We start from the raw sequence: 22,043 nt of genomic DNA on the forward strand, positions 1-22,043 counted from the left end.
AGTTAATTAAGTTAAAAGCAACAAAGACAGAGGAGTCCCCATATGTGAAGTGGGAAGTTTGAAAGGTTCAGCCTTCTCTGAGTTTTCTGTGTGCCCAAAAGAGGATCTTATTTTGGAAGGAGAATAAGTAGGATTTTTCCCTCATCTACTCAAATGTGGCTGAACTGATTTAGCTCAAACTATATATAAGAACAAGCAGGGTGGTGGGGAAGCTACCACCAAAAAATAAAAACAACTGAAGACCGGAATTCATTTTTAGTGCAGAAGGTAAGAAGGAAGAGGGTGGTACTGGTAAATGATGGGACAAAATGGGAAATTCCTTGAAATTTTAGTGGTTAGGATTCAAATCCCAGATCTTTGATCAGAAAGGCACTGAGGGAGCTTATATAGCCAAATGTCCTGCCTTCAGGAAGGTCAGACAACGCAGTATAGTGGGAAAGGGAGAGAGATTTGGAGCTGAGGGTTTGAGTTTGAAACCTGGCTTTGCTACTTAGACCCTATGTAATTTTGGGTGGGTCACTTCCCTTTTCTGGACAGCAGCTTCTTCATCTGTCAAATGACGGTGTTGGAAAAGATCTAGAAACTTCCTAGTAGCTGCAAATCCTGGGATCCTGAGCATTCTCATGTTGTTCCCTTTGAGTTTTCAGGTGGCTACTCAGGTGCACTGAGAAGAGCTTTGGGGGGTTCTAAACAATTGACAAATTTTTACTAAGTGGGCAGAATCTTCTGCCAGGCTCAGATGGAGATCCCACATTGGAATTGAGGGATCTAATCTGAAATGAAACCTTTTAATTTAAGGTTGTCGGACTTTTCCAGGACAGCTGGGGAACTCTTAAAGATATTTTTGTCTTCATTTGCCCAAATCTACTTTCAACCTAAAAAAAATAACCGATTCACCACATCAACTCCAGCTGTATGTGAAAACCCAATGAAGCTAGATGAATGAGCATAGCATTCTGTGATATCAGATATTGTGAGCTAAGGGCCAAGAGCTGGAGCCAGGAGTAAATCTGGAGCTGGGGTCATTTCTTTGAACAAGCTACCAATAAGGACCAACATAGCAGGGCCTCAAAAATGAAAAAAAAATTGGGATGTGCATGTAGGGTGTGTGTGAGGAGCAGTGTCCCTCAGGCTGACCTTTGTGCCAAATCTCACCAAGTTATCTCAAAGAGATTGGAAAGGGTTATTAGCATCAAACAACTAGATAACAGGCTTTATAATTTTTTTTTCAGAATCAGCACCTCTGGCCAAGTTCTGAATCAAAAATAAATCTTCACTGAATTTTCTTCCCTCATTAAAACAAGCTCTTAGGGCAATGAGTGATGGCTGCATATTGGCTGGACAGCTGCCCTCCCCATACTGACATCCCTGGCCTGGATCTGAGATGATGACACTTTTCCTGGACCCTTCTAGTAACTCAGCCTAGCATCTGGGCTCAGATGCAGACCTGGCTCTGTGCGTGTGCGTGTGCGTGTGCGTGTGCGTGTGTGTGTGTGTGTGTGTGTGTGTGTGTGTGTGTGTGTGTATACACACGAAAGAGTGAGAGAGAGAGAGAGAGAGAGAGAGAGAGAGAGAGAGAGAGAGACAGACAGAGACAGAGACAGAGAGAGAGAGTTAGAGTTTCCAGGGGGGAGGGGAAGGAAAGGGATGCCTAGCCTTCAACGATTTTCCCCCGTCACGTCACCTACCTATTGAGTTTCAGCCTCCCTGGAAAGGCCCTCCCTATCCCAGGAAGTAACTCTTTCTTCTCTGGGGGTTGGTACAGGCTTCCCTTTACTGTCTTTGGCTCCTCTCTGGAAAACACTAACAGTGAGCCTCCATCTGAGCCCCATCTCCTTGGGATTGGGTCTCTTTGCCTTGACACGGAACCTTGGTCCAGTAAGATGATCCCAGCACAGCTGGTCTCCCCCACTTAAAATGACTTGGAGAGTAAAAGAACTTGGGCGAAGGAATTCAGTTTCACTAAAAATAGCTGCAATATAGACCCTGTGACTTACCACTTTTCAGATCAGTCTGACATGAACAGCGTCCAGTCCAGTGACCCCTATAATTGCCCCGGACAGTCTTACTTTCTTGCCTGGATCACTGGGAAACAGCAGCACTTTTTACAATTGGGGCTTTTTCTCTCGCTTTCTTTCTTGGATTTGACCCAGATGCTGATTGCAAACTCCAGGAAGGCATGATGAGGACGTGATCAAGGACTTTCCTTCCCCTGGGACCCAGTGGCCACTGGAGCTAATAGCCCCAAGTTTCTCTAAGATTGTGGCCCATGGTGTGTCCTTGTGTTTCGTTTACTGGGCCCTGTATCTCCTTTTCTAAGGTAGGTAAAACAAGCTGTTTGGAAACTGTAAGGGACCTATGAGCCTGTCGAAATCTTCCCAACTGAAGACTAGGTGGCCTGGTGCAGGGTTTGGTGTGTCTCTAAAAAAGCAACCTCTGGGAAAAAAAATCAAACCCCAAACTTTCAGCAAGCTTGTTTGAGATCTCTAGGTCCCTTCCTAAATCTACGATACTAAGCATTTGTAATATGTTGGTAGCCAATTACTTTATCCTCGTCCTCCTACCCCAAAGTGAATAGCACCAGTGGAAAGACCCCCAGAAGCATTGGGAATGGAATACTTTACCATTTCTCAAGGCCCTCCTCCCACTGCCTTCTCCCCGGAGTTCTACTCTACTGCTCTGGCCTTCAACCTGTGGCTTCATTTGTCTTTGTTTACGTGTTGGCTAGACTACTGTGGGAGCTAATATAGAGATAGCTGGGATATGAAGGGATCAGTGCAGCTCAGTCCCGAGGATCCAGAGGGATTCCCATGCTAGAGTAAACAGAGATTCCATGGAGTTAGTATCTTTATAGGAATGTCATGATTGAGACTCTTCTCTGATTTCCAGCCAGTTATATAGCATAGGGAGTGGGGTGAGGTAGGTTGGGGTGGTAGAAGGGTGGAGGCAGAGGGGGTAGAGTAGGGTCCCTGGTGGGAAAGCAAAACTATACATGTTCAGAAGAGTAACAAATTTGGTGTTTCAAGTTGTCATGGAGCAGTGGTGTAAGCAAACACAGTGTAAGCCTAATAAAGATTTATTAAGGGCCTACTATGTGCCAGGTTAGGTGTTAGGTGCTGGGGATACAAATGCAGTTGATGAAACAATTCCTACCCATAGAACAAATATTCTAACACAGGGAGACAGCAAGAACATAATAAGCATATATAAACACTAGGGTTGACCAAACACATGGTGTTTCATTAATGTGATTATATACATAAGGAGGGTGTCACTTAACATAGCAATACTTCTTTTCAAGTCCTGCCTCTTACAGGTACTGACTCTGCCATCCTGAGAAAGGCCCTTACGCTTCTAGTGTCCCAGTTCCTTAAAAACTCAAAGTTACAAAGGACTTGCTGATTGACATCTGTAGGACTGAATTTCTGTACTGGGAGTTCTCTACATTGATTCAGTTTCACCAATACTTTAGCAAGCATTATTTTAATTTGCAGTAAAAACTCAGAGGATGATAGAATTATGGGACCTTGAAAGGGACTTATCTAGTACAGCCCCCTCATTTTACCGGTGAGGTTGAGCAAGATTAAGCGACTTGCCCAAAGTGGTGGACAATAAGTGGTGGATCCAGGACTGAATCAATTGTAATATCAGAAAGTTGAGGAAGCACAGATTTGAATTATTCTCTCTTTGTATTTCTGCACTTATGAGAAGCGTGTTGAATGGGTTGACACGTGGCTTTCTCCATCTATGCTGTGCCACATCTTCTTTTTTCATCTTCTAGGTCAGTGAATACCCAGATAGCATTGGCCCCAAACTTTATAATTGTTAGGGCCCCTATTGGGCATCGATGGTCTCCAACATCTTTGCACTTCCATTAACACCTTCAAATGCAGCTGTTTGTCATTTGGATATCAGCTGTGCAGCTGCCATTTTGAATCTCTGCCATTAACAAAAATTCACACTACAATTACTGTGATCAGATAGCATCTCGAAAGCAAGCTAATGTTCAAATTGCATATACATTTTCTTAAAACCGTAGATCTGTTAATAAATTATTCCAGCTACAAAAGGATTCTCCAGTTTATAAAAAAGATAGAGGGAGGAGGTATCGCTTTAAATTGTAACTCCTCTAGTAGATTGAAAATGACTCTGTTTACCAAAATTCAAGGTGCCTATGACTTTTCTAGAACAAACTGGCTGGTTAAAAAATGGCCCACCTCTGTCAGCATATGCCGTTTGGACTTGCACACTAAGAGATAGGGAAGCTTGATTTTCCACACTGAAGGAAACTTGATTTCCAAGTGCTGATTTCTCCTGCTCCAGTCTAGCTTCTGACATCACCCCTCAACTGAAACATCTCTCTTCAAGGTTATCAACAGTCTCTTAGTTGTAAAATATGATGGCCTCTTTTTGCTTAATTTCTCTATATCTTTTGACACAGTTGAGAACCCCCTCCTTGTAGAAAGGATTTTCATCACCCCGTACTCTCCTAATTCTCTTTCTGTCTGTTCCTTCTCCATCTCCTTTGTTAGATTGTGGTTCATACCAACTCCCTAACCCCAAGGTTCTGTCCTAGGCCCTCTTCTCTTCCCATTTGGTGCCCTCTTCTCTTCTCATTTGGTACTCTCTTTCCATCATCTTGTCAGCTCCCATGGGTCCAGTCATTGCCTCTACGTGAATGTCTCTTTGATCTATATATCTAAGAACCAGCCCCGTGTAACCAGCCTCCTGCTGGATATCTCCACCTAGATGTCAGTATTGTTTTTAGAAATTCAACATGGCTGAAACAGTGATTGTCTTCACCATTAATGCCGCCCCTCTTCCAAATATTCCTATTTCTGTTCTCGACTTCAGTTACCCTTGGCTCTTCTCCCCTCCCTCATCCCTCACATCCTGTCACTTTAAAGTCTTGTTGATAATAATAATTATCAAAAATAACATCTAAGACTGAATAGTACCTACTATGTGCCAGGCATTGTGTTAAGTACTTTTCAAATATTATCTCATTTGATTCTCACAACAGCCTTGCCAGGTAGGCGTTATTATTATAGCAATTTTTAGATGAATGAACAGAGGCAGACAGAAGTTAAGCTAATTACTCGGGGTCACATAGCTAGGAAGTATCTGAGGCTGGATCTATACTCAGGTCTTCCTGACTCCAGGCCCAATGCCGTATACATGGTGCTACCTTCATTACATCTCTCACATCTGTCCCCTTCTCTCCACTCACACAACCACCACCCTAGTTCATATCCTCTTGCTTAGTAAGCAGGTGGATGGTAGAGCAGATAGAACTCTGGGCTTAGTGTCAAGAAGACCTGAATTCAAACTCTGACTCACACACTGAGTAGTTGTGTGACCCTGGACAAGTCACGTAACTTCTCAAAGCCTCAGTTTCTTCATCTGTAAAGTGACAAAGTCGGAGTCAGTGGCCTCTGAGGTCCTTTCCAGCTGTAAATCTGTAATCTGTGTCAATCTGTAAATCTGACTATAGCAATAGACTTCTAATTGATCTCCTTGTTTCTAGCTTCTCTTCTCTCTAGAATCTATCCTCCCCACAGTAGCCAAAATAAGCTTCCTAAATCACAGACCATGTCACTCTCCTGCTTAAGAACCTTCCATGGCCACCTGTTCCTTCTAGGGAATTTCCCTGGTTTTCCCCAGATGTGATTGCTTTCTTGCTCCCTATTCAGCACGCTTATACTTCCTCGTGCCTATGTTATATCCTGCTAGTGAGTTCCTTGAGGGCAGGGAATTTCATTTTATTTCATCTCTGCAGCACACAGTGCCTTGTACATAATAGGTGCTGGACTGTGTTCAGTTTTTCAAAATAACAGCTGGATTCGACAACTATTCTTGCCAAGCTGCTTCAAAGAATGGTTATGGTTGAGCAGCAATTCAGTACCATTCTCTGTCTCAGCGGAATAACAACCCAAAAACCTCAACAGACTGGTATTTTCCCCCATCTCTGCTCATGCCCTACTCTACTGATGGGGATTCCCTTCCATTCTCTGAGACCAGTGACATCCTTCCTACTGCTCAGCTGCTCACAAGTCACCACCCCCACCTTCCAGCCTTGCCTCGTCAGCTGTTACTGCTTTTCTTACAGTAGCAAATGGTTCAAATCAGAAACAGATATGGTTTTATCAGGCGAAATGACATTAAAGAAGATGGATTACCATCTGCTCAGTCACTACACCCAAAGGATCAGGGAACCTTGCCATCCGCCCTATGATTGAAACCTTCTTTGTATATTGCCTCTCTTATTAGAATGTGAGCTCCTTGAGAAACTGCTGTGTTTTCCTCTTTGGATGTCCAGTCATTCACACACAGTAAATGCTTAATAAATGCTGTGCCCTTCGTTCATTCATCATGCGGTATAGAGAAGGTGGGGTTGCTCCTGAATAGCCCAAGGGGGTAGGGAGCTGCAGTGGAAGGGAAGTCAGCCCTCAGGAACAAAACAATTGATTTTCTACTCTTCTGGATAATCTACTCAGTCTACTCTCCATTACCCCAAGACAATGAACATATTTTCAGAGCATTTTGAGGGTCACAGAATCCTTAACTATCCCCCTCCCCAAGTCCTGAGTGGCAGCTGACTTGAGGACTATGTTTCCCATTTTGTAGATGGGGAATCTCAAGCTCATAGTGGTTTAGTGACTTGCCCAAGGTCATACTGCCAGTAAGTAGAGGAGTAAGGAGTTGAACCCAGGTTCTCTGACTCCCAGACTAGTGCTTTTTCACTTCCCAATGCATTAAGTTAAGTGAAATGTGACACCTGATTGGGAGCAGGAGTCACCGATACCCAGGGTCAAGAATCTGCAGCATGCACTGGAGTTGAGAGGTTTCATTCCCACCCACAAGAGGAGAAGATCCCCAGCCAGAGTTTCAGCTGTCCTAAAGTGACAAGTTCTGGCTGTGGGGAAAGCTGAGACCTCATTCTGCTGTCCTCTGCATTGGTCAGAGGACCACACCACTGACTTTATTGTCACGTCCAAGGAACACATGACGAACTAGAGCAGAGAGGAGTCACCAGGATGGTGAAGAGCATTGAGTTCATATTATTGAAGGAAATTGGAATATTAAGCTGGAGAAGGCTAGACCCAGAGAAGACACAAAAGCTACCTTCAAGTATTTCAAGAACTGTCATGTATAAAAGGGATGAGACTGATTTTGCCTGACCCTAGATGGAAGAACCAGGAACAATGGGCAGAAGTGTCAATGAGCTTTATTTAGGCTTGCTGTCAGGAGAAAGTTCCTTCCAAGAAAAGCTGCCCCAAAGCAGAGCAGGCTGCCTCAGGAGGGAGTGAGTGGGGTGTCCTTTCCTGGTGGTCTTCAAACCAAGGCTGGATGATCTGTTTGGTGATAGAAACATTGCAAAGATGATTATTCACCAGGTATGTTGGATTGGCATAGAATGGTGGCTGTAAGGTCCCTCCCAACTCTGCCAATTAAGTCTATGATGCTTTGACCATTACCAGAGCACACATTTATATGTCCTAACATCAAGAACTACTGCCTTATCACTGACAGTGTAATAAGACATAGTGGCGAGTGTTCCATATGGAGGCCAAAGCTTGGAGTCAGTAGAACTGACCTGGAATCCCAGCCCTTTACTATTTCTGTAACCTTGAGCAAGTCACTTCATCTTGTTAAGCCCCAGTTTCCTCCTCTGTAAATTGAGTGGGTTTGATTAGATGGACCCTGATATCCCTTTAAACTCTAGATTCATTATCTTATTGTGACTTTAGACCACTTCATCTCAGAGTTTCCTCATCTCTAAAAGAGTGAGTTGGGCCAAATTCCCTCTGAGGTCCTTTCTTGCTGTAGAGCTATAGTCCTTTGACCTTCTCTTACACCATGTGTTGACTAGAGTGGTGACAAAACTTAGGTTCACATGAGGAGATTGATAGTGAAATGTCTATGAATGATTGGATGAAAAACAAATGGCTATAGCTCCATAATGCCCTGGGCGACAGTGGCAGCAACCTCAGGAGCATCTTCTTGGAGCATTAGCCTTTCCAGCCTGGAAGGTTTGCAGCCTCAGCTCAAAGACCACAGTATAGTGGTTCTGAGTTTCAGGAGAACAGGGTACAATCTTCGGGCCTGGGCTTTCTCATGTCTAAAGTGAGGCAATTGAGTTAAATGCTCTATGCTGCTTCTTCCCAGGTCTAACAATAAAAAAATGAACAAATAAGAATTTCTTAAGTATTTACTATGTACCAGACATTGTGCTATGTGTTAGACCTACAAAGATAAAGTATATAGTCTGTCCCATTCCTCGTCATGGGAAAGGCAACATGGTAGACTGGGGCGAATGATGGATTTGGAGTCAAAGGACCCAAATTGAAATCCTAGCTCTGCTACTTAGTATCTGTGGGACATGTGACAAGTCATCTAACCTCTATGAGCCTCAATTTGCTCATCTATAAAATTAGTGTTGAATTTAAAGTCCTCTAAGAACCCTTTCCAGATCTGGATCTAAGATAGCCTCAAAAAAGAAAAACAGAGGGGCATCTGGCCTCTAGCGTAGAGAGCCTACAAAACTTCAGGAAACTCTGTGGACATTGCCTGACCCCTGGGCATGTCTTTTCCCACCCCCACTCCCCAACCAAGTCTGGCTCTTTACCCACCTGATGGTCTTCAATTGTTGGGAAAATTGGAACCAATACCCCTGGGGTTGGCCTTCTTGGCTTCCTGTCTCTGCTGCCTTGACTGGGATTTTGATGCATGTCCACAATAAAGAACAATGACCTTATAGCCCCCCGGCTCTCCTAGAAACTAACCCTGCCATCCACACTTTCAACTCATCAGACCTTAAACGAAGCAGATTCTTTTTCTTCCATCCCCACAGGGGCTTAGGGAAAGAGAAGTAACAGCAAATTTTCTTGCTTTCCATTTTCTCTCCCTGTCCCCCATTCTCCTTGCAGTCCCCCACTGTTTCTCCTAGATATGGCAATTCCTGTCACAAGGAGATAGCAAAATGCTAAGAAACACAAAATGGCAGAAGGGAGAACACCAATGAATAACTGAGAGATTAAGAGAATGAAAGGAGAAAGAAAGACTGAGAGAGCCAGTTAGACACATTCAGACAGACACAGGAGAGAGATATACACAGAGAAGAAACATACACACATAGAGAGATATGTAAATGAGTGAGGGAGATTGAGAATCTAGTTGGAGAGAGACAAAACTACATATGGTAGCTTTAGACTAGGGTGGATAGTCACCTGATGTCCCTAGTACCAAAGTTTAGAGCTAGATGACACTGTATATTATCTAAGGTGAGTAACAAATAGGGTAAGAAGAAGAGGAATGCAATTTGAATGAGAATGGAATGGAGAAGATCTAGCCAGCAGAGAATAGGAGCCAAGTGAGGGACAAGTGGAGAATATCAGTTACATTGGGGTGGTGTTTTATGGTTTATGATTTGTCTTCCTCACCATAATCTCCCAGTGAGACACGTAGGGCAAGGAGTAGTGTCCTCATTTTACAGAGGAGGAGAGGAAGCTCAAGCCCAGAGGGATGAAGAAACTTGTACCAGTTACATGACTAATGAGTGTCAGAGACAAGACTTGAACCCACGTCTTTTTCCTCTGATCCTGACACTCTAACTGCCATCCCCAAAATGAGTCAGAAAAAGCTAAGACTGAACAGAAGGAGTCAGATGAAGTCCAAGCTCACCATTAGGATCAGAGGATCATGGATTGCAAGATGGAAGAGACTTTCAAGGCGTGTGAATGTTCACTAATGGTCCAAGAGTGAAGTAATCATATATTGCTGTTCAGCATGGATCTCTCCTCATCAAAGAACAAAACAGCTTCTGTGACCACTAAGAGAAGGTCCTCCTAGATTGACTTCAACAGCTGGATTTCTAAAAATGTGGGCAACTGAGATAGTTTACATAGGATGTTTCAATTGTATTCTTCACCAGGAGAGTCTGCAGGCCAAGATGATGAGGGCTATGGAAAAATCGAAGACCAAACCTTGGCCTTAATGGAGAAATGAGGAATTACTCCTTCCTCCTTCCCTTGGAAATCTTGGACACTGCTAACTGTTAGTACTTAATTTTGTCTTTGAAAATGTGAAGGACTATGGGTATGGTATATCACATATGATAGGCATGGGTGTTGTGCCAGTTGGTTTTGCTTGACTTTGTTATAAAAGAAGGTTCACTGGGTGGGTGGGTATATCTGGAAAGAAATGTGATGTTGAAGGTAAAGGAACCAATATAACCTTAAGTGTTAAAAAGAAGAGGGAAAAAGGAGGGACAAGGGTCATCGTTTTGATTTTCCACTCCTCTTCAGCTGAGGAAATTTGTCCAGTTTTTAGAATCTTTTTTTTAGAAAATTGATTAATTTATAGTTTTAGTTTACAACATTCAGTTCCTCAAGTTTTTGAGTTTCAAATTTTCTCCCCCCTCCCCACCCAAGATGGCATGCAATCCAATATAGTTTCTACATATACTTTCACGCTAAACATATTTTCACAATAGTCAAGTTGTAAAGAAGAAATATAACCAATGGAATGAACCACAAGAAAGAAGAAATAAAACAAAAACAAAAACAAACCAAAAAAGAGAGCAAATAGTTTGCTTCAATCTACATTCAGACTCCTTAATTCTTTCTCTGCATGTGAATCGCTTCTTACATCATGAATCTTTTGGAGTTGTCTTAGAACCTTGCATTGCTGAGAAGAGCCAAGTCTATCAAAGCTAGTCATCAGAGATACAGTGTGTTTGTAATCTTGTATAGTGTTCTCTTGGCTCTGTTCCCCTCACTCAGCATCAGATCATATAAGTCTTTCCAGGTTATTATGAAATCAGCTCCTCATTTCTTATAGCACAATAGTATTCTATTACATTCACATACCACAACGTGTTTAGCCATTCCCCAATTGATGGGCATCCCCTTGATTTCCAATTCTTTGCCACCACAAAAAGAGCTGCTACAAATATTTTTGAACATATGGGTCCTTTTCCCACTTGTATAATTTCTTTGGGATACAGCCCTAGAAGTGGTATTGCTGGGTCAAAGGGTATGCACATTTTTATAGCCCTTTGGGCAAAGTTCCAAATTTCTCTCCAGAATGGTTGGATTAGTTCACAACTCCACCAACAATGCATTAGTGTTCCAATTTTCCCACATCCTCTCCAACATTTATGATTTTCCTGTTTTGTCATGTTAGCCAATCTGACAGGTGAGATTGTGGTACCTAAGAGTTGTTTTGATTTGCCTTTCTCTAATCAAAAGTGATTTGGAGCATTTTTTCATATGCCTATAGATGTCTTTAATTTCTTCCTCTGAAAACTGCCAGTTCATATCCTTAGACTATTTCTCAATTGGGGAATGACTTGTATTCTTATAAAGTTGACTTAGTTCTCTGTATACTTTAGAAGTGAGGCCTTTATCGTAGATGCTGGTTGTAAAAATTCTCTCCCAGTTTTCTGCTTCCCTCTTAATCTTGGTTGCATTGCCTTCGTTTGTACAAAAACTTTTCAATTTAATGTAATCAAAATTATCCATTTTGCATTTCATAATGCTCTCTATCTCTTGTTTGGTTATAAATTCTTCCCTTCTCCATAAATCTGACAAGTAAACTATTCCTTCCTCTCCCTGATTGGTTATATTATCAGCCTTTATATCTAAATTGTGAACCCATTTTGACTTTATTTTGGTATGTGCTGTGAGATAATTGGTCTGTGCCCAGTTTCTCCCATACTATTTTCTAGTTTTCCCAGCAGTGTTTTTTTTCAAATGGTGAGTTTTTATCCCAGAAGCTGGAGGCTTTGGGTTTATCAAACAGTAGGTTACTATAGTCATTGACTACTGTATCTTGTGTACCTAACCTATTCCACCGATCCACCACTCTATTTCTTAGCCAGTACCAAGTAGTTCTAATGAAGATCTGGTATGGCTAGGCCATCTTCCCTAGAATTTTTTTTTCATTAATTCCCTTGATATTCTGGACCTTTTTTTCTTCCAAATGAATTTATTACTTTTTCTAGCTCTATAAAATAATTCTTTGGTAGTTTAATTGGTATGGCACTAAACAGGTAAATTAATTTAGGTAAAATTGTCATTTTTATTATGTTAGCTCAGCCCAACCATGAGCAACTGATGTTTTTTCAATTATTTAGATCTGACTTTTTTGCGTGAAAAGTGTGTTGTAATTGTGTTCATATAGTTCCTGGGTTTGTTTTGGCAGGCAGACTCCCAAATATTTTATAATGTCTGCAGTGATTTTAAATGGAATTTCTCTTTCTGTCTTTCACTGTTGGGCTCAGTTTTTTGAATCTTTCCCACAGACTGTTGTGCTGCCCAGTGAGGTCTGCTGTTGAGACAAGATAGGGAAGTTAATCATTGGGAGTTTGTTTTGCCTTGGTAGATGAAAGGGAAGCTTCTGCATTCCTTCTTGATGAGAGACAGCTCACTTATGAGAGATGTTCTACAACATGTAAATGGTCCATATGCTAAAATACAAAAGAAGCCGACTGCTGTACTTCAGTTTCATGGAACCTCGAAAGATTTTCAGCACTCATCTGCCTGCTTTAAGATGAAATACTGAAATAGCAGGGTTTCATTAACTTCTCACAGGGCATGCCCATTCTGGTCTGCATTTGATTCTAAGGGCCTTTTGACAAAAGGATCCACAGTCTCATCTGGTTACCTTTGAAAGCAACATGGAACTGTGGATGAAGAGAAGAAGAAACTGAAAGAGAAGAAAAAAGAGTTTGAATTGGAATATATTAGAACTTATTCTGGTTCTAGGGCTTTAGAAGTCAAGTTTCAGATTGCTGGGAGGTGAGCTTTAAATGGAAGTAATTATCAAGTCCAAGGTCAAAGCATGAAGACCTTCCTTCATTATAAGAATCCCTGTTTGAAAAATGCAGCGTGGTACTGGATGCCCTCCCCAGAACTCCAGGTGGTGCTCGGAAAAGGTTTGCTCAAAACAAAAACAAATTTAGTCCCATGTACCTCATGTCATCTCTGAACCTGGAAGCTAGGTGGTAGAGTGGATAATGTACTGGAAGTGGAGTCCAGAAGAACTAGAGTGCAGACCTTGCCTTAGGCACTTGTTTAGCTTTGTGACCTTGGGCAATATACCTAACCTTTCTAGGCCTCTCTTTTCTCCTTCATAAAATGGTTAGACTGGCTGACCTCTGAGATCCCCTGCCGCTCTAAATCTATGCTATCCTGTGAAGTTCCCAATGCCAATAAGATGGTATTGATAAATCTCTGTCTCCATATCCTCACTTTCTGCACATTGGATTTTCTTTGGGGAGAGGTCGTTCATCTCAGACCCACTGATCCTTTAGATCCTTTAGATCAAACACAGGATTCAGATATTGTACTCTTATGTTAGTCCTTAAGTGACCACCCTAAGCCTCAGTTCCCTCATATGTAAAATGAGGGGGTAGATGATGTGACCTCTGTGGCCCCTTCCCATCTTTACATCTGTGATCCTGTAATTCTAGAGGCATTTGTTGATAGGAGAGGTGGCAAGGACCATGAGAGAAGAAATAAAGAATTTCTCTCCCCTATCAGATCAGAGATTTTTCAGAGCAAAGCTAAACTCCCTTTGTTCCACACTGTGATGACCTCACAGAACCATTTTCAACACTGTGTTAGCCTGGCAGTCTTCTATCTCATATGCAGGTCACACATTCATGTGTTGGTGAAGGCCAGACATCGCTATGGACAGTCGCTAGTAATGAGGCCAATTGTCTCAGCCACATGCATCTAGGGAAAGAGTCCAATGGCCATATTTGTGACCAGCCCCTGTGTGGTGGAGGCAGACCACTGTAGCTAGCGCTAAGGCTGTAGTGCAGTGCTCACCTGTCTCCCATTAATGCAGGCTCCAGACTCTTCAATGTAGCAGTGGGGAAGAGGGTCATGTTTTACCTGGAATGTTTCCCCCAACAAAGCAGCTTGGAGCCCTCTTGACTAGAGGCTATTCTTTTCCAGGTCATCTCCAGGAAATGGGTCCCAGGCTCTGATGTAATTGAGAAAGATTTAGGGAATCCCACATTATCAGCTTAATTTATATATAACGGTTCAAAAAGCCTTCTTAGCAGTTTATATTTGACTTAATGTCCCTCCATCTGATACAGGTCACCAAAAACAAAGATCTCTTTCCTTATCTGATCCTCACTTTCTTCCTCTATACAATGAAGGATATTGGACTAGGCCCTAGTCATTAGGAGTTCTGTCGCAGCCCCAAGGTTCTGTGTTTCTGTAACCATCCTGACCCAACCAGGACCATTCTTTCAAGTTAGTGGAAGAGCTGGGAATTCAGTCTGCTGAATTATGGAGGGCTTTCTGGATAAATCCTAAAGCTATACATGCATACACAGCTAATGTGTGTGTGAAGACAGGGCAAGTTTATCTCAACCAAATATCAGACTTGGGGACAGAGGGGTTGGAGAAGGAGGAAGGGAAAGGCAGCTAGTTAGATTAGCTTATGTCAAAATCTGGGATCTTGTAGTGGAAAAGGGGAGAAAGAGAGGTTGAATTGGATGACTTTTAAGGGCCTTTCCAATTGGAAGTCTCTGATACTATGTGTCCCTTCCTTCCCTTCCTTCTCTTCCCACCCCACTGCCACCCTCATGTCAAACACTGATGATGGAAGCTTGCCTTGTTTCAACACACATAAAGTGACTTGGGTGGTGCCTGGATATCCATTATCTTTTTGTCTGGTATGAGTAAAAACATCCATTCTTATTCTTACAATAGGACTCCCTTTCACAGAATTATGGAATTAGTGGGTTGGGAAGGGCCCTCATATCCTTGACAAGTCAACCTTCAACCTCTGCTTGAAGAACGCCAAGCAAGAGTAACCCACCAGTTTTGTTTTTTTTTTGGGGGGGGAAGGGCAATTGGGGTTAAATGACTTGCCCAAGGTCACACAGATAGTAAGTGTGCCAAGTGTCTGAACCTGGATTTGAACTCAGGACCTCCTGGCTCCAGGGCCAGTGCTCTACTCACTGCACCACTTAGCTGCCCTGTAACCCACCACTTTTAAGTCAGCCTATTCCACTTCGGGACAGTTCTAATGGAAAGTGTTTCTTTGCACCTTCCCTACTTTTCTCCTTGTTTTTTTTCTCGGTGACCAAACAGAACAAGGGTAATCCCACTTCCACAGGACAGCCCTTTAGATAATTCAGGACAGCTAGTGTTTCATTTACCTTGATACATCTCCTTAGATTCTGTACCCTGGATCTCCCTTCCCCCCACTGCCAGCTTCCACCCCCTTTATTTCTCAGCTTGCCCTGTTTTCTTAAACACAGGCTTCTCCAGACACTAACTTGATGGTCAGGGCAGAACGGAGTTTGCCTAAGGCTTGTTTTTTAGTTTCTCTGGAAACTCTATTTTGCAAGTAAAGAGAAGTCTTCCAGTCATTTCTTCAGGAGCATAAGCAGCCCATGGTCAAAATGATCAATGACCGAGCCAGCAGTCCCACTTTGAACTGGCTCCGTAGAGAAAGCCTGCATGCATGTGCGTGTATGTAATGGTGCCTACACATATGGCCTGTATGGTTTTGGAGGGAGCTAAGGAGACTCAGGGAATTAAGACTTGATAGGCCAGTTCATATTTTGTTTCCATCTAGGTTTTTCATGAAAAAGAAATCATTTCAATTTAACAAACATTTATTAAACACCTACTGTGTGCCATGCAGTGTGCTGGGCTCTGGGATTGTAGAGTAAAAAAAGAAACCATCCCTTTCTCTCTCCTCCCCACCCCCAAGAAGTTTATATTTTACTGGGGGGCGGGGAGTGGATGAAAAATCCTTGAGAAAATGTTGCTATTCTTTTTCCTGTTAATAATAGCTTACACTGATATATAGCTTTAAGGTTTGTGAATCAATTTCCATATATTATTTCATTTGATTCCTATGGCAACCCTGTGAGGTGGGTACAATACTTATTCCCATTTTAGAGATGAGGATTATTGAGGTTCAGGAAGGTTGGACAACTTGCCTCTAGGCTCACACAGCTGGCTATGTACTTCTAAAGTGGATATGAAGCTAGGTTGTGTTGATTCCCAACTTCAGTGCTCTATCTGCTAGGCCAGGAGTTCTTAACCTGGAATCCCAGGTTAAGGCCCCAGGTAAATTTCGAGGAGGTCCTGAGTTCTGCCTTTATTTTGACTAACCTCTTGTTTCCTTTGTAATTCCTATGCATGTAATTTTCTGAAATTAAAAACCTTATTTTGAGAAGGGCTCCATAGGCAATCTACTGACTGCCACTGAAAGGTGAAGAAGTCCTGATTCCTGGTTCCCTGGTTCCTCTCCTTAGCTGTCAAGCAGCTAGAAGGAGGTTGCCAACAGAGGAGTAAATGTTAGGCTTGGTCAAAAAGCTTCTGGGACTCTTTCCTTATCTTCCCGCCCACCCAGAAGGTCCAGTTTTCTTCCCCTTTGGATTCTCTCTGCTTCCTCCACCCCTTGCCCGTCCATCCTGTCCATTTAAAGAAACAGGCTCTCCCATGGCCTTCCTTCCCAGAGCACTGCTATTAATTAATGGGGAAACATTGGGCTGGGCAATGACATTTTGTCATCAAGCAAGTTTCATGATAGAATTTACAAGAAAAGCCAGCCCCTCCTCCCCCCAGTTCCTCCCAGATCAAGGAAGGAGGTTGCAAATTGAGTTTCCAGGGTTGCCCACCTTTCAACCCTGGCGGTGGAGCCAGCTGCATCCCTGGGTCCTTGGCGCTGCAGCAGCAGGCTCTTATAATTGAGTTACTGACTGAGTTTCGGTAGGCCTAATCCATCTATATGATGTCTGCACCCAGTTTAATGCCATTAACTAAATCGAATTAAGGTGTGTGTTGGGGGGTTTGTGGCATAAGGGAGAATTGGCATGGGAACCCTCCAGTGACAAGCCCCTATGTTCTTGAGATTTTTGCCCTGGCTTAGGGTAGCCCTGATGCCTGACCCCCAGTTACCCCACTGGCCAGGGCCCACAGAATCTTAAATCAGCCTCCCAGGAGCTAGGATGCTCAATTCTAGGGTTGTACCCCAAAGAACCTCTCGGAAGTATGCCACGGGATCCCCTTCAATGACCAACCATTCCTTATACTGTCTCCTCTCCCTCCACTTTCATCCTTGAAAGAAGTGGTGATCTTCCTTCCTCTATTTATACTTCTCTGTTTTACCTCTAAACCCACCCCTGGCCGAAGAAGGTGCCCGTCTTGTCGCCATTCCAAGCAGTTTACAAGTTGAAGACGGCCCTGGGCTTCCTCAGGGAGGGCAGCCCTACTGTAGGGCTGGGAAGGCTTGGGGAAACAAGAGATGCGATCTTTGTTCCGGGTGCCAGGCAGCTCGCGAGCCGGGTCCCCTGTCAGTGGGCTCAGCCCTTCTATTATCAGTACCTCGATGGCTAGCGAAGGCATTGCAACTTGGGAGGCTTCGGTGGAGGAAGCTTGGCGCCTCTCCTTCTGCCTCTTGGTGCAAATCTGTTGCACGCATAGACACCGATGCGCACAAGCACACGCGCGCGCACACACACACACACACATACATACATATGTAGCGGCCAGAACATGTCTCTTTCCTAACCTCCAGGGACCTCCGCAGCTGCAGGGCAGGGTGGCAAGGGGAGCGGGCAGATGGGGAGGGGGCACATGGGGAGGGTCTTTGTCTAGGCGCCCGCCCCCTCTGGTGGTCATCTCCAGAGCCTGCCCTGGAAGGGCGACCCTAAGAGAGGGAAGGGGAAGGGGGCGGAGTCGAGCAGAGGGGGGCAGAAGACCCAGGCAAGCCGGCAGCCCCCGCCCCTGCGCCCCTCTCCGCGGCCCCCAGGCAGGGGGCCGGCCAGGTTCTCTCCCAGCCCGGGCTAGGCTGACGTCGGCGCGCCCCTGCCGCGCTCTTGCTTTACTACAGCCAGCCGGCGGCTTTGTGTGGGTCCCGTCCCTCCCCCAACTCCCCCCTCCTTCTCCGTGCCCACACCTTCCCGTTTATATATAACGCGCTGCCGCTGCTGCTGCTGGGGCTTCGCAGCTGGCTGGGAGCGAGCGAGCGAGCGAGCGAGCTAGGAGAGTTGGCGAGAGAGGAGCCAGGGGGTGTGGGTGTAGAAGACAGACCAGGTAAGGAAAGGCGGCAGCCCGTCGGGTATGCGCCCCCCACCCTACTCCCGTGCCCTCCAACCCTGGCTAACTATTACCACAACTAAGAAAGACGAGGAGGGGGCTGCAAATAAAGCTCACCTCGCTTGCCTCTCCCCTTCCCCCAGGCTCTGCGGTGTAACAGGCTCACACGTTGCTCAGCACATGTGCAAACAGTGCCTACCCTCTCGGGCTGCTGGGGATCGGGAAGCGCACATTTTTTGTCTTTGTTGTAATTTGAGGTTAGCCTTGGTTAAGCTCTTTTCCCCTCTCGCACCCTCGCCGCCCCACCTCCTCTCCTAGTAGGGCCGGGTCCGACTGATCCCACCAGGACCCGACAAGCGCTGTCGGGGCAGACGTCCCCTTCCCCCCTCCCATCCCGGCTCCCTGAGCCCCAGCTGCGGTAGGTGGCCCTTGGAAAAAGCCTTGGAGTCCGGGCTGCGCTCCCCTAGTCTCTCTATCTGGCATCGGAGTGGGGAGGAGGGGAGAGAGAGAAAAAGAGAGGGAGCGATAGGGAAGGGGGGGGGGGGGAGTCAGTGACACCGAGAAGCCGCTTTTGTCTTTCTCACTTCTTGAGGATCCCTTCTTGGGTGCCGGGGAGCTGCGGTGCCTCTCTGCCTCACTCACCCCCCCTCCCACTTTGCTTTCTCCCTTCCCGGCTTTCCTGTAGGCTCCGGCGGAGGCTGTAGGGGCAAGCGGAGCCCAAGCCAGAGCCCTAGGGTCGGCTGTCGGGCACTGCCTGCCTTCTACCTTGCTCAAAGACCCCTCCGAGTCCGGCGGGATCCGTGAGGGTTTCAGTTCCTCGGGGCAAGCTTGGTGATCAAACTGGGATCTATGAGTGGCAAGGTGATGAAACCCAAGGAAGAGAAAGATGCTTCGAAGGGTAAGTCCGCCCGCTGTTTCGCCTTCCCTTCCTTTCCCTTCCCGTTCCCTGCCCTGCCCTCCTCTCCCCCGCCCATTCCTGTGCCCGGAGCTTCTCCCTTCCCTAGCTTGAGCTGGCGCTGACCTTTTCCCCTGTGGGGCTGGGGTCTGGGCCAGGAGGGAGCCGGGGGTGGGGCCGGGGTCGGGATCGGAGCTGAGCTCCAGGGCGAGCCTCTGGTCGATTTCAGTATTTCCAAACTCAGGACCTGGACACTTTTCCTGGCTTTAAGCGCCTCTGCCCGGCATTTCTCCCTTTCTGGACCGACACTAGCAATGATGCGGGGAATGGAGGGCTGACGCCGCTGCTGCTTTGGCGGCGGCGGGGCTCGGTGTGTGCGCGCGTGTGTGTGTGTGTGTGTGTGTGTGCGCGCGCGTGTGTGCTTGGGCGTGTGTGTATGTATGTGTATGTGTGTTTGTTGGACAAGTGCAACCTGAGGGCCCCGCGATCGTCAATCTGCTCCGTCTGCCCGGATCGTAACAAAGAAAGCGGCCCCAGCCAGGCAGGCACGCCTCCCCTTGCTTCCGTCCGTCAATCTGTTCTGGACCCGGGTCGTGCCCCCACTTTGCTCCCGGCCCCCTCAGAATCCTAGACCCGGGTGAGGAGGTTCGAGGGCCACTGATTATTGCTGTCCCCAGGCACCCGGGTGCACAAGTGAACCAGTGTCCCTGGCGGCTGCGGACCGGCAGCACTCTGCTCCCCACTCCTGCTCGGGGCCGCGCAGACTCCGCGCTCAGTTGAGAGCAGTCACCCCAGGGAGAACAAAGGCTCTGCTCCCTTTAACCCCCCTGCGCCATGCCTGTGCCCAAGAGAGAGGGCAGCTTCCTCTCTCGCTCAGCCACTGGCAGCCTTGGCCTCGAGGACTCTACTGGTTGCCGCCCCCCTTCCACCAGGAGAGCTACTTGCTGCCCTAGGGCACTTAGCTCTCAGGTTGTGCAGGCTTAGGGAAGCAGGGCTGTCCACCCCTCGCCCCATTCTCTTCTCTCTCCACCTTCTCTTCTCTCCTCCCTCCTTTCTCTTCTCCTTCCCCCTCCCCTCTTCCTCCCCCTCCGCTCTTCCTCCCTCCTCCCCTCTTTCTCTCCCTCCCCCACCCCTCTTCCTCTTCTTTCCTCTCCCTTTTTCCTCTTTCTCTTTCTCCCCCCTCCCCTCTTTCTCTCTCTCCCCTTTCCCTCTTGCTTTCCCCCCCACCCCGCCCCAGCAAGCAGTGGACTGGTTTCTTTGCTCCTGGATATAAACTGGGTAACAATTGCCATGGAAACAGGGTGGGGAGGTATAGGGAGGGGGTGTTGGGGAGATGTGGGGAACAGCAAGAAAATTAGTTGAGTCTAATCTATACACTCCCCCCCTCCCAGCACCACCCATTAGCCCATGGGCTGAGATGCCCTTGCAGGGATTTGGGCAAATATTAACGTCATGGCCCATTCCCAGAGGAAGTTGCAGGGATTTGGGGACTTGCTCTGTGAGCTCTTTTGGGAGAAGAAGCCCCTTTACCCAGTACCTTTCCGTACCACTCCTTCTCAGAACCTTTTGTCTCTTCTCTCTCTTCTCTCCTCCCCCCTTCTTATAGCAGTGTTAACCTTCCCCAGCTAAAAGTTGTGCAAGTCATTATCACTGTAAGTAGAAAGGATTGTGTCTCTCTCAGGGTGAAAAGAAGGGGGGGGGAAGGACCTAAACTGCTGGCTTGTGGTGGTGGGGGCGGGGGTCCCAGTGCCTGTCCTTTGCTTGCTCGATGGGAGCTGAAGCCTCCTGACTGAAGGTTTTAAGTGCGAGGTTTAATTGAAATAGTAAACTTTGGAAAGCAGGCCGCTAAGCAGGCTGTTCCTGTGGTGCTGAGCATTTCAAATATGTATTTCTGTGATAAGGTGGAATGACTTGAGAATCATTCAGAAGTCTTATTTTCCACAAAGTGCCCAGATAGATAAACACATTTGACAATTGTAGCACAAACCCGTCTTAATCCAGGTAACTCCACTTGGAAGCTGGCAGCGTTTTGAATTCATTCCTCTGAGTTTCCTAAGTGTTGTCTTACTGTCCTTCCACTTTGAAAAATAAAATAAAACCCAACCCCTACACACACGACATGAAAATGATGGCAGCGGCTCTGAAGCATCTCATGTGCAATTTCGTAGCAGGGGTGTCAGGAAACGTGGACATCGGTTTCTATGAAATAAAGTATTTTACTAAATGTATGGTTAAATTTTTCCCCATTACATCACCTTCATTTTTAGCACCATATACTTTCATCTAAGAATTATTTATTAGGATTTCAGGTCTAATTACAAAGGAACTAAAAAGACCTCTTTTAGAAAAGTTGATTTTATTGGTTTATTGGGAAATTAATGGAGGATATTTGCACAAGTCTCAGCCTGCTATTAGTATTCGCTTCTTTAAAATAAAGTGTTAAAAGATACGGCCATCAAAATCTTTTACAGCTACCATGAAATGCCTTCCATGTGGAAGATGTTAATTCCCGATTTTCTTTCTTTTTTTAAAAGAACCAAGGAACTTTTTAGCAGTAACGTAAGAGTATTCCTTTCTAGGGACTTTCATTGTCAACATTATGGTTTTAGCTACACATCCGCTTAGGTTTGGAAAATGATACTCTGATGGATCTTGGATTTTATCCATGGGGACCCGCCCTCTGCCTGTGCTGGGGAAAACAGGGTCCAATAAAGCCGAAAAGAGCTGGCCAGTAGCTTAGTTATTCATAGCTCCTTTCACTGAAGTCAACAAGTTGTTTTGAAAGCTATCAGTGGTTTGATGGGATTTCAACCTCCTTCTCCTTCCTACTCTCAATTGATATATATATACCTTCTAGCCAGTAAAGCAGTCCTCTAGGAAATTTTCTTACAGAGCCTTTTTTGATCATAAATGTGTGCCTGGAACCTTGTCCTTTTTCTCCCCAGAAGTTCCCCACCTTGGGTGCTGTTGTTATAAAATAGGAAAGGGATAGAAAGCGGTACAGTGGCGGCTGTATAGCATGGGCCAATCTACTGCTTAGGGAAAGAGGAAAGCATAATATTTGT

General features: G+C 45.5%; 1 protein-coding gene across 2 annotated transcripts in view; it reads left to right on the forward strand.

Annotated features, from left to right (window-relative positions):
• Positions 1 to 2,005: 2,005 nt before the first annotated feature.
• The window catches only part of FGF13 (fibroblast growth factor 13), a 499,638-nt gene continuing 479,600 nt past the window's right edge, over positions 2,006 to 22,043 (forward strand). The window contains exons 1-2 of one of the 2 annotated variants that reach the window (XM_036740119.1): positions 2,006 to 2,320; positions 18,769 to 18,981. In XM_036740119.1, coding sequence (XP_036596014.1) covers positions 18,933 to 18,981 — 49 coding nt within the window. In that variant the 5' untranslated portion in view covers positions 2,006 to 2,320; positions 18,769 to 18,932. Of the gene's footprint in view, positions 2,321 to 17,732; positions 18,081 to 18,768; positions 18,982 to 22,043 lie in introns of those variants that run through there. The other variant, XM_036740118.1, reaches the window with a different exon arrangement.

This window comes from Trichosurus vulpecula, chromosome X (assembly GCF_011100635.1).
Source record: "Trichosurus vulpecula isolate mTriVul1 chromosome X, mTriVul1.pri, whole genome shotgun sequence".
Lineage (NCBI taxonomy): Eukaryota > Metazoa > Chordata > Mammalia > Diprotodontia > Phalangeridae > Trichosurus > Trichosurus vulpecula.